This window comes from Chelonia mydas, chromosome 5 (genome assembly GCF_015237465.2).
Source record: "Chelonia mydas isolate rCheMyd1 chromosome 5, rCheMyd1.pri.v2, whole genome shotgun sequence".
Lineage (NCBI taxonomy): Eukaryota > Metazoa > Chordata > Testudines > Cheloniidae > Chelonia > Chelonia mydas.
In genome coordinates, this window is record NC_051245.2 from 108,837,497 (window position 1) to 108,850,475 (window position 12,979).

General features: G+C 45.8%; 1 protein-coding gene across 7 annotated transcripts in view; it reads left to right on the forward strand.

The window, feature by feature from the left end:
• ADAMTSL1 (ADAMTS like 1) overlaps positions 1-12,979 on the forward strand; it is a 674,175-nt gene that overhangs the window by 605,065 nt on the left and 56,131 nt on the right. For all 7 annotated transcript variants that reach the window (XM_043546994.1, XM_043546995.1, XM_043546996.1 and 4 more), the window contains one exon: positions 3,137-3,265. In XM_043546994.1, coding sequence (XP_043402929.1) covers positions 3,137-3,265 — 129 coding nt within the window. The remainder of the gene's footprint in view (positions 1-3,136; positions 3,266-12,979) is intronic.

A 12,979-nucleotide genomic window follows, 5' to 3' on the forward strand; every position in this document is an offset into this window, starting at 1 on the left:
CATCAGTGGTGGGTGTGCTGAATAGAGAGGCAGAGGTGTATCATTGGACTTGTGAGTGAGTGTTTCAACCCAGAACACAGGCTGACCCTAGTCCAAGGGAGCACTAGGCGAGACATGGTCTGGGCTGAAAGCAGCTCTTTCATTTAATAAGATTGGTTGGAAAGACACCTCACCTACCCCATGGAGTAGACGCAGCTGGTGCCCTTGCGGGGGAAAGGGAAGAGCTAAATCAGATCTAAAATAATATTTTAATTAAAAATTTAAAGTTTGCAAAAACAAAGGACCTGATTTTACTCTCACCTGGAGTACTCTGGTGAATTCAATGGAGTGATGTCACAGTAAAACTGCTGCAAAGCCCTAAATTTTGTATTGATACTATATTATAAAATATTAGACGAAGTTCATACATAGTGTAGTTCTGGAGTTACATCAGAGATGAATTTAACATGCAGTTTTAAAATGGCATCTTTAGGGAGTGGCATAGTGGTAAAGAGGCTTTGCAGTCCTTATAGTCCTGATGGGTGAATTCCTTGTGGGATAATTCTGTATATATGAATTTGGAAGCCTCTATGGTCAAATCAGTTTTCATCCCAGGCAATTTATGGAAACAAATTGTTCTCAAGCTATAGAAGCGTCCACACAGACTCAGACGTGCACGTGGGATTTTACAGACCCAGCAGCCCTTTTGAGGTAATGAATTATCCAAAACTTGGATCGACTTTGAGGTGAATTGTCAACTGCAGACTTCCTGGGCATGATCTTGGTGGCCCCGAGCTCCTCCTGTAAGGTGCTGTGCATCTTCATCTTCCGCCAGCACCTTGCAAGATGATCCCCAGTTGTACGGATGAGATAATGGGTAATTTTTGAAACAACGCAACAAAACTTTTTGGCACAAAAGAGGTATTTTCCCAAATGCATTGAAGGCCAGAGAGCTTCTTCAGAGGAACTGGGAAATGTGGGGAAAGCTTATCTCATTAAAAATGAAGGACTTGGTCTCTCTGATGAATTTCGCATATGCAGAGAGACAGAGAAAATGTGCTTCCATTTTTGGAGTGGTTTGCTATTTTTTATTGGTTGAACAGTTGACAGATTTTTAATCTAATGAAGAGATCATGAAACCCCCACTGGGAAAATAAAAGCTGAGTTGCTATTTGAGGTCTCTTTTCTTCTTCTATGATTTAGTAGTTGCATTAAAACATCAGAACTTTGTGAGCATTTCATCAGTGAAGCAAAACATTTGTTGCTGGATATTCCATTCACATGATAGACACGGTAGGTTGATGGATAGATGGATTGATACACTAGCAACTCTATATCAAAAATGCTTTTAACAGTCCTGGAAATACTCTAAATCCACATGGCAGTTTATGGATTTTAATTAGGGGCAATTGAAACAGTTTGAGCAAAATCATCCATCCAACCAAAACAAACTGAACGTTTTTTTTCCCCTCTTTCTTACCTCCACTCAGTCTTTTTAGGCCAGTTTCCTCCTCTGCTGCAATTGCAGATTTACAGCCAGATTAAGTCATAAATAATATAGGCACTAGCCTAGGGCCCTGGCCCGTGTAGTTGCATGATGGTGTCACAATCTAAGCTTTCATTTAAAAAAAAATATTTCTAACCCTTATGATGGTGAAGATGAGTTGGAAAATGTAAGTCAGATGTAACTGAGGCAATGTCGTCTGCCTGAGCCTGCAGACAGCCTAAAAGAATAGCTCTGACAGGTTTGAAATTTCTATTTTAATGGGTGGTTAACTTTGAACCCCACAGCTCGGTCCCTTACTACCATCACCCAAGAAGGATGGATTTTGCTGTTACCATCCTGTCATGGATCTACAGAAGTTTCAAAAGGGACCACACAGACACCCCCTTCTCTCATCTGTTTGGTTGTGGGAGTTCTCCCTCCACTAAGATGGACCCAGGCCTCCTGAAAACAGACAGAGGAGGCCCAACCTGTGTAACATGTAGCAGTAGTGGGCCCCCATCAGACAACCATTGTGTGGGTGGCCATTGCAATCCCCAAGAGGAGTGGGCCAAAATACAGGGCCAGGGCTCCACATGCTGTACATCTAGAGCCCCAGATTGCCTAAACCTAGCACTGACCCATACACCACACCAACCCCAAGTCCCATTTAATGCAGATACACAGGCTGCTGCTTCCCTGCACTCGCGTCACTGTGATACAACTCTCACGCCGCTACTCTCAAACATACCTATGGCCCAATGCACACATCAATACACACACTTCCCCTGCTGCCCGCCCCCCCGCTCCCCACCACGGTCATGCTGTTGTACCAACCCTCACACCATCACACTCACCTCCACCACCGGCTGCTCCCATGCCACTCTTACAGTCACGCTGCTAGCTGCCATTGCATCTTAGTCCCCGCGGGGCCCAGCTTTCTAAGTGCTGGGCTTGCTGCATAGGCTGCCCTTCTCTCTCTTCTGCCAGCTGCCCTCTGTTAGCATTTAGCCACCATGCCATACATTAAGAGAATGTCCCAGAGCAACATGATGCACAATCCCATAGTTAAACAGAATGGCAGCAGTCAAGGGCTAGAATTCTTGACTGTCAGTTTTTGGCACATATACCTTGCTCCCGTCCAGAATTGATATTGTCTCGCTTATGTTATTATTAATTATTTTGTGCACCTAAAACGGAGTTTATGGAAAACATGACTGATGATAAAGAAATGGATCACATGTTGTTCTAAGCCTCCTGCCCTGCTAAAGAGCCCGTATCCGTCCTTTGGGGGCTTTGTCCTGTTTGGTCCTTGGCACATGGTACTGTCTGCCTTGCAAGATCAGGTGAACAGCTTGCTGCTGCTTCGGTTGTATTGCTGTTTATTAGTTCAGCTGGTTCTCAGATGTGCTGGCATGACTTTAATGCTATTCATTCACTGCTTTAAGTGATTTTTTTCAAAGCAACGTCAACTATGAAATTGAGCAACTCCTCCATAATATAGTAAAGCCAAGAGCAGGTGGCCTGCATTACTCATACTCCAGCATCACCCACTGGCAGTCAGCTGTCCCACATCAGCCATTTGTATTTCTATATCGAGCATATTGTTCACAGTCTTCCCTTTGTGACTACCATGTATTTTGCTTTGTGAACTAAGGTGTCTCTTATGTACAGGAAAACCACTGATCAAAGCATCAAGAGCTACGCTGATCAACACAGAGTCCTCCGCTGTCACGGTTGACATTGGAAGCACAGTGAAAACAATCCCAGGTGCAAATGTTACCATTAGCTGCCAAGTTGCAGGTGAGAGACGACTCGGTCCTTATAGCTAGCAGGTATCAAGTTTGGGTTTAGCTATAGATTTCCTCTGAAGTTCCTTGGCATGTCAGTGTCTGTGCAGAGGTGCCATTGTTTCAGATTTTTGGGTCTCAAGCAGCATTTTTCTTTGCTTTCATACCATGGGAGCATTGGAGTTGTCATCCCATGCCAGATCAGTGGCCCATATACCCTGGTATTCTGTCTCCAGTAGAGGTCAATAACAACTATTTCAGATGAAAGTATAAAATCCCCGTAATGGAGAATTGGTGGGCATCCTGGAACTATTCAATATTTTCATTAATGACTTGGATAATGGAGTGGAGAGTATGTTTATAAAATTTGCAGGTGACACCATGCTGGGAAGGATTGCTAGCACTTTGGAGGATATTATTAGAATTCAAAGTGATCTTAATAAATCACAGAACTGGTCTGAAATCAACAAGATGAAATTTAATAAAGACAAGTTCAAATTATTACACTTGGGAAGGAAAAATCAAATGCACAACTACAAAATGGGATTAACTGGCTAGGCAATAGTACTGCTGAAAAGGATCTGGGGTTATGGAGGATCACAAATTAATGTAGTTGTGAAAAAGGATAATATCATTTTTGGGTGTATTAACAAGAGTATCATATGTAAGACATGGAAGGTAGTTGTCTTGCTATTCTTGGAAGTGGTAAGACTTCAGACTGGAGTACGGTGTCCAGTTCTGGGTAGCACACTTTAAGAAAGATGTGGACAAATTGGAGACAGTCCAGGGGAGAGCAACAAAAATGATAAAAGGCTTATAAAACCTGTCCAATGAGGAAAAGTTGAAAAAACTGGGTATATTTAGTCTTGAGAAAAGAAGACTGGGGATGGTGGGGGACCTGATAACAGTTCTTTAAATATTTTAAGGATTGTTATAAAGAGGATGGAGATCAATTGTTCTCCACATCCACTGAAGATAGGAGAAGTAGCAACAGGCTTAATCTGCAGCAAGGGAGTTTTAGGTAAGATATTAGGAAAAAACTTTCTAGCTATAAGGATAGTTGAGCACTGGAATAGGCTTCCAAGGGAGATGGTGGAATCCCCATTGCTGGAGGTTTTTAAGAACATTTTAGACGAGCGCCTGACAGGGATGGTCTAGATTTTCTTGGCCCTGCCTCAGCACAGGAGGCTGGACCAGATGTTCTCCTGAGATCCTTCCCAGCCCTGCATTTCTGTGATTCTATGCCTATTTGGGAATTTTACTACTAACCTCAGACAGGTAGTGGCTGAATTCTATCATGAAGCATGAGAGCTGATATGCCTTACACATTTTTTATTCTACCTTGTGTAGAAGTGACCTCTTTTTTTTTTTTTCATTTAAGTATACAAGTGCATGGGTTCCCTGTTGAATTGGTCATTGATTTTAATTATACACTGCAGTTATTCTTGTATATAGAAAAATACCTGTCCAGAGTAGCAAAGTATGCAAATGGGCACATAAAATTATGTTTCATAAGGCATGTTGAGTGCTGTCTCTACTTCATAACAGATGGGAATAGTACAACAGGTATTCAATAAATTGGGGAGAGAGAGGACAGTGAAATGCCCCATTTCTTACGGAGACAGAGAAAACAGGATGATTATGGAGCATGTAGTTGAAGGAATAAGTGAAAGAGAAGCAGCCAATAAGACATTGGAATCATTTTTAAAGAGGGGACTTTACAATATCAGACACAATGGGCCAGATTCTTTGGACCCACTGAGCTGCTAAAAACTACTCTAAATTATGCTGGCAAGGTAGGTGAGGTAATATCTTTTATTGAATCAACTTTTGTTGGTGAGAAAGACAAGCTTTTGAGATACAAAGAGCCATTCCTCAGGTCTGGGAAAGGTATTCAGAGGGTATGTCTATCCTGCAATTAGACACCTGTGGCTGGCCTGTGCCAGCTGACTTGGGCTTGCGGGGCTCAGGCTAAGGGGCTGTTTAATTGTGGCATAGACATTTGGGCTCAAGCTGTAGCCCAAGTGTTGGGACCCTGGGCATCCCATGGAGCTAGAGTCCCTGCTTCAGTCCGAGCCCGAACATCTACACCACAGTTAAATAGCCCCTTAGCCCGAGCCCGGCGAACCCGAGTCAACTGGCACGAGCCAGCCGCAGGTGTCTAATTGCAGTATAGACATACCCTCTGAATACCTTTCCCAGAGTGTCACAGTTAAATACGGGACAGATCGTTCAGCATAAGTAGTTAGCACATATTATAAGGGACCATTCAAGGTGAAAGTGACCTGTTAACACCCTTGTAGTCATAAGACAAAATGGGCGTTTAGTGGGTTAGCTTGTTGTGATAAGCCATAAATCCAGTATCTTTATTAAGACCATGAATTTTGTGTCTAGCAAAGTTATGAATTTAAGCTCCTGGGCTCATCTTTGTAAATGTGTTGTGCAGGTTTCCTTTGAGGATGAGGACTGATAGGACAGATATAGAGTGATCAGTGAACTATGCTGACAGTAACAGCCCCCTCTGACATCCAGGGTGCTTTGGCCATACCCCCTCCAGTCCGCAGTATGCTCCCTACACCCGGGAGATCAGAAGTGGGTGGCGCAGAGGTGGTATAACCATGCTGGGACTTCTTTGTGTAAGGGATACCTGGAAAAGTATTCACAGTGCAGAGCAGCTGGAATGGGGGTGGAGGATCTGCTCTACTAACACAAACTCCAGTTTTCTGACCTACACCAAAGTTGGTAGGAAATGTTTATGTTGTGGCCATGGAAGATAAGTACCAAGTTTGATTGTTTCCTTCCTTTTTGACTAAATTGGAGCAGGAGGAGGAGGGAAATCTGCCTTCTGACAGGAGATTTGTTTCAACCTTAACTATGGAGAAACAGCATGTCTCTCCACAATATAGTCTGTGTGAACTTTCCTTCTTCCACCCCACCTTCCAGTCCCCTCCCCCAAAATTCCTGACTGTAACGAGTGCATGACGCATCTTTGCACTGCGTTGTCATCTCTTTAAATTAATAAGGTACATGTGGTACTGGTCAGCGGGGATAAAGACAGTCCAAATGGCATGTGGAGTACAACACTCAGATGGGATCCCAGATAATTTAATTACTGTCTCTGGGATTAACAAAAGAAAATTACACTATTACTCTTCCTGGCAGCTCAAGGAGGATTAAACTCAGTAATTCTGCAGCATTCTCATGCCAAAGTCCCTTGCAATCAGACTGATTCCCAGTGCCTTCTAAGGAAGGGAAGAAGGAAGGTTCTGTTAACTTTCCCAAAGCACCTTCATGGCTACCAGCATTGATGGAATATAAAAGAGAGCAAATTAAATATGGACATATAGCTTTCCCTTTTTTGGATGCTGGGCTTTTTGCAGCAGCACCTGGGAAATGCCGTTGATTCAGATGGTGAATACTGTTAAGGAACTGTGGCCAAATTCACCCTGAGTTAACACTGGATTCCACCAGCATAAACCAAATCTACACTGGTGGAGATGCTGCCAGGGAGGAGGATGTGGCAGCGCAAAGTTGGCACAGTATCTTTTACTTCCAAGGACACATTTCCTGTTTGATCAGCGTGGAGAGCTTTCCAGCACAGCTGATCATGGAGACTCAAGGCCACAAACAGGCTCCAGCATGGAGTACACGGGAGATGATTGATCTTATTGCTGTGTGGGGACAAGATCTGTGCAGGCAGAGCTCCGATCCAGCAGAAGATATGCTGACATCTATGCCAAAAACATGCGGGGCATGGGGGAGGAGGGCTACACCAGGGACACGCAGCAGTGCCGCGTGAAAATAAAGGAGCTTCGGCAAGCGTACCAGAAGACAAGGAAGGTGAACAGTCGTTCTGGTTCTGCCCCACAGACGTGCCGCTTTTATGAGGAGCTGCATGCGATTCTCGTTGGTGACCCCACCACTACCCCAAAACACTCTGTGGATACCTCCCAGGAATACCGGGCGACCTCGAGCAACAACGAGGAGGAGGAGGAGAATGTGAGACAGGCAAGCGGAGGATCCATTCTCCCCAACAGCCAAGAACTATTTTTAACCCTGGAGTCTACCCCTTCACAGAACCAGTTGGCGGCGAAGTGTACAGCTGAGGATGGCCCGGGCTTATTGTGCTATGGTGTCTTCACGGGTAACCCAGACTTATGAAAATAGGTGCGAAAAAGGCTTGGTTTGTTTGCCATTGATTTCAGGGAGGGAGGGAGGTAAGTGCATCATGGGAGGCTAATGCCATGTTCCCATAACCACCCACGCAAATGTTTTGGTCCCATAAGGCATTGCAAGCCCAGGCCAAAATTCTACTCGGCTACATACACTGTGGGATAGCTACCCATAGTGCAGTGCTCCGTGCATCAATGCAAGCCCTCCTAGTGAGGATGCACTCCACCAACACAATGAGCACAGTGGGGACACACAAGATCGACTTGCTTAAATCGGGGTCTCAATGTCAACTTACATAAAATCAACTTAACTTTGTAGTTTAGACATGGCCATAGAAACAAAATGATTTCTGTCTGCTGCCTTGTCTATTGTGGGAAAAGGCACCATCTTAGAAAACTTGTCAGCAAACTATCATGACATGAAATACAATTTTGCCTTTAGTGTGGATAAGGATTATGTTATCTGATTGTGGTTTAACACAACTGCCCTTGTCCACTCTAAGGAGAAAATCACGTGTGACGTGTTGGTTAGAAAATGTATTATAACCCAATGAATTTTCCCAGTGTAGACAAACCTGATGGCAGAATGTAATATCACAGTTCCCCAGGTGTCATGAGCAGCTCTTCAGAACATCTTGTTCAACGTGCTAGAGGCAAAGGAATGGTTGGAAAGTGCTACTAAATTCATATAGAGTACTTGATCCTACAGCCTGTTATAGACACTGAGGGAAAGGAAGCAGAATATTGGAGGTAAGAGGAGAGCATCAGAGGTCAAAGTGATATTTTCAGAGCCAATGTCAGGAAACTCTATAGGCAGAAACTTTCCAGAGTTTGTAAAACCTTATTTCTTTTCTCTATGAATCTCAGGGGTGCACCACAGCCAGTAGCACAACAATTGGAGAATTGCTCCAAAAAGCAGCCGTGGAGCCATTTTCTCCTTTGAACTGAAAGCCCAGCTCACCTCATCCTTAGAAGCTTTGTGCAGATGGCACTGCTCTGAATTGTCCGTGATGGAGGGCTTTAACGGGCCGCAACTTGCAGCTCTGGCTCATGAAGAGAAATGCTTTTAACAAAAGTCTGCAGGGCAGCAGAACGAACATACACAGAAAAGAAATATTAGCTGCAAGGCTTAATTATGACATTTGCTATAGCTGCTGCAGCCAGGAGACAGGAATAGGGGCTGGTTGCTGACAGGTGCTGATAAGCGTGGTTTCTTCGAAAATAAGAGATAATGAAAAGGACCATTACTAGAGCCTGGGGAACTGTTTTTATATAGCTCTTTAATTTCTTTTAGGAGGCATAAATGCTGACAAATTCTGTGGTCTGAAATGAATTATAGATATTTTTAAAAGTAGTTAAAAATTATAGTAGTTTTTAAAAGAGGCTAACTTCCTGCTTGATATACCTTGACTGAGTTACACCAAGGATGAATGTGGCCCAAGGCATGTGCAGCTGTGGGACCCAGTTCTGCTCTCATTTCTCCAGGACGCTGCTGTGGGTTGGCCCCACTGGGACTATACATCATATTGGAAAAACACATTTTAACTAATGGGACTTTGCACCTAGTCTAGAGAGGCCAAGGTGTGTTTGAAGACTTGGTAAGTGATTGTGACCAATCCCAGGATCCCTCTGGTACTGAGCCTAAGAGCTTATCTATACTTGGAGTGCTACCTTACAACAGGAGAACTCATCAGTGTTGGTAATCTATCTCTCTGACAGCTAGGTTGACAAAGAATTCTTCTTCGAATAGTGTCCCTGGGGGTTTTCCACTGTAGGTGTATGTGCATCCCTGCGTTTCTGATCGGAGATCTTTGGTAGCAGTGTCCATTTGGCCCACACATGATCTCTCCCCTCCTCATGCTCTGCCTCGAGGCTAATTAGCACTGCACAGGCGAACCACCCTTAGTTCCTTCTCAACCGCTGCTGGCTAGACATAGAGCAATTAGCAGTCCACTCACAGATACCTTACTTCTTTAGGAATTCGTTCCTAGCTTGTTTTAGTATTTTTCTTCTTAATCTCAGGGGGCTTGCTTTCGTTTTTTCTCTGAAACTAAAGCTGCTCCTCGTGGAGGGAGCTCTTCAGCCTGCAACTGTCCCATGCCCAGAGACTCCCAGGCAACATGAATCTTCTCCGCAGCCTTCTACCTCCAAGACCAGTGAAACAGATACTGCTTGTGTGCCTAAAGACCCTATGGGCACAGGCACCAAAGCAGCGGTACCACCGGTCAGGGCCTGAAGTGGAAACCGTACCACTTTCGGGCAGATGGCATTGGTATGGACATTCTCAGTACTGACAACTGCGAGACAAACATCACTGGACTGCTTCATGCGAACAAGATTGCCGGCTCCCTCGGTTCTGCCGACTCAGTACCAGCAACCACTGATGGTGCCAACTACTGCAGCAATTTAGTTTCTCTAAGGACCTCACGTTGTCTGAGGTACTAGTGTCTCCTCTAATTGGTACCTGGTTCCCGGTACCGTGCGCATCTTGAGTCCAGGAATCACCACGAGCACCAAGTCTTGCACCTCCACTCTCCATATCAGCTTCATTGTTTTCCAGTGGAGAGTCGGATAGTGACCAGGAGACGGTCCACTCCCGCCACTCCCATCATGCTTCCGCCCACTATCAACCCGGGCCTGCCCACTCATAGCCTGAGTATGGACAACCCTTGTAGTATGACCAAGCATGGGCTCAACCACCCATGCCTTTTCCACTGCCCCAGTAGCCCTATTGGGATCTGTGGGTAGCCTATAGTCATCATGCTTCCCTGGCATCTAGCGTGACCAACCGAAAGACTGTGAGCAATTCCCACTCAGCCACCATCTCTAGAGCCTCAGAACCTCCTCAGGAGATCTTGGAGGAGCAGGAGGTCAGACTAGAAGAGGAGATTACACCACTTACTAACATCTCTTCCTCCTCTCCAGATGAGCCACCGTCTGTGGCAGATGATTTTAAATTCTTACAAGATCTGACTAAGAAGGTGGCAGATACCTTACAAATACCTCTCAAGGAGGTAAAAAACACTCACCATAAGCTTCTGGATATTCCACATACATCATTCTCCTCCAGGATAGCCCTCCCCATCAATGAGGGCTTGTTTAGCTTGGAGCTAATATATCTATCTCCCACTACTTTTCTATAGCCATCTGGCCTTGCCCCGTCACACAAATTAAACACCCTTATTGACTGTCTTCCAGAATCACAATGGGAACAATTTCGAGCATACCTCAACAGCCTCACAACTCAGGACAGATGGTTGCCCATGGAAGTGATTCTCCACAGCAATCTCCTCGAACTCAGGGCAGTCAGGAATACTTGTGCTCACTTTCTCCCACTGATCAGAGGTACACACACACACACAGGTCATGACAGACAACATCGCATAAATTGTCTGGGAGATGCCAGATCATCCTCCATCTGCACAGAAACACTAAAGCTCTGGAACTGGTGCATTTGCCATAATGTTCTAATATCAGCAGTCTACCTGCCAGGAGTGCAGAATACAATAGCAGAGAGTCTCAGTCGCAAGTTCTTACACAATTACAAGTGGGAGCTGAACCCAGCTTATTCTGTCAATAGGAGACATCAACAATAAATTTGTTTATTACTTACCTGAACAGGAAATTCCCACACTACTGCTCCAGGGCTGGGCTTAGACAGCACTCAGTAGGGGACGCTCTCCTTCTTTTCATGGGACAAAGGCCTTCTTTACACCTTTCCCCTGCCCCCTCTGTGGTTGCAGGTCCTGTTGAAAATAAAAAGAGAAAAAGCAAATGTTATACTGATTGCTCCCACCTGGCCGAGACAGACATGGTACAGCTGGCGACGTGTTCACATGTCCACTGATCTTTCTTCAACCCACGCCTTACCTCCTCTCATAGAACGAAGGACACACTCTCCATCCCAACCTGCAGATACTCTGGCTTAAGGCTATGGCTCCTTCATGGTTCCAACACATAGAGAGCTCCTGCTCCAAGGAGGTACAGGAAGTGTTACTACTACACAACAGGAAATCAGCTACCTGTCATACTTACCTACAAAAGTAGACCAGGTTTCAGGTTTGGTGCGACTCCAGGCAAATTATGCCAACATCTGCTACTCTCCCCGTGGTGTTAGATTACATACTGGCTCTCAAGAAGTCAGGCCTATCCCTTCATTCACTCAATGTACACCTGGCGGCCATAGCAGCTTTCCATCAACAAGTAGAGGGATACTCAGTTTTCTCATACCCAGCTACAAAGAGATTCCTCAAGGGCATAACAAACCAGTTTCCCCAGCCCAGATGCCCCACTCCAGCATGGGACCTGAATCTAGTTTTAAAGAGCATGACTAGACAATCCTTCGAACCTATGGCCACTTGTTCGCTTACACACCTATCAATGAAGACAGCATTTCTCGTGGCCATTACCTTAGTGAGGAGAATAGAGGAAATAGCACACCCCCTTTACAGTATTCTTTCACAACAAGGTTACTCTGAGGCCACACCCAAACTTTATTCCCAAGGTGTCCTCATCTTTTCACATGAACCAACTGATTCACCTCCCAACCTTTTGTCCCAAGCCTCCCTGTGATAACAGAGGCCATGCTGCACATGCTAGACTTAAGGAGAGCCCTGGCCTTCTACCTGGACAGGATGAAGACTTCTGGCAAATCTCCCAAGCTCTTCCTTTCCATTGTGGAAAGATCTAAAGCAGGGGTGGGCAAACTTTTTGGCCTGAGGGCCACACCAGGATTCCAAAACTGTATGGAGGGCCAGGTAGGGAAGGCTGTGCCTCCCCAAACAGCCCAGCTCCCACCCCCTATCTGCCCCCTGACTGCCCTCCTCAGAACTCCTGACCCATCCAACCATCCCTGCTCCTTGTCCCCTGACCGGCCCCTCCCGGGACCCCCCGCCCCTAAGCACACCCCAGGACTCCACCCCCTATCCAACCACCCCTACCCCTATCCACACCCCTGCCCCCTGACAGGCCCCCCGGGACTCCCAAGCCTGTCCAACTCCGCCCCCGTTCCACCTCCCCTGACCACTCCCACCCAGACCACTGGCGGCCCAGGGGCCGGGGGATAGCCTCCCCGGCCAAGAGCTCAAGGGTCGGGCAGGACGGATGTGGCCCACGGGCCATAGTTTTCCCACCTCTGGTCTAAAGGCATAGCAGTATTGGCCCAGAAGCTCTCAAAGTGGGTCTCGAACTGTATTAAGCTCTGCTAGCATGTGCACAATATAGTACCTCCACTGGAATTTGCACACACCCCACAAGGTCACTTTCCTCCTCTGTCGCCTTCCTCAAGAATGTCCCTGTCAAGGTTCCCTCCCCACTCTGAACTCTGGGGTGCAGATTAGGGGACCCACATGAAAGACCCCCTAAGCTTATTTCTACCAGCTTAGCTTAAAAACTTCCTCAAGGCACAAATTCTTCGTTGTCCTTGGTCAGTATTGCTGCCACCACCAAGTGAGTTAGACAAAGATTCAGGAAAAGGACCACTTGGAGTTCCTGTTTCCCCAAAATATCCCCCCAGGCCCCTTCACGCCTTTTTCTGGGGAGGCTTAAGAATAATA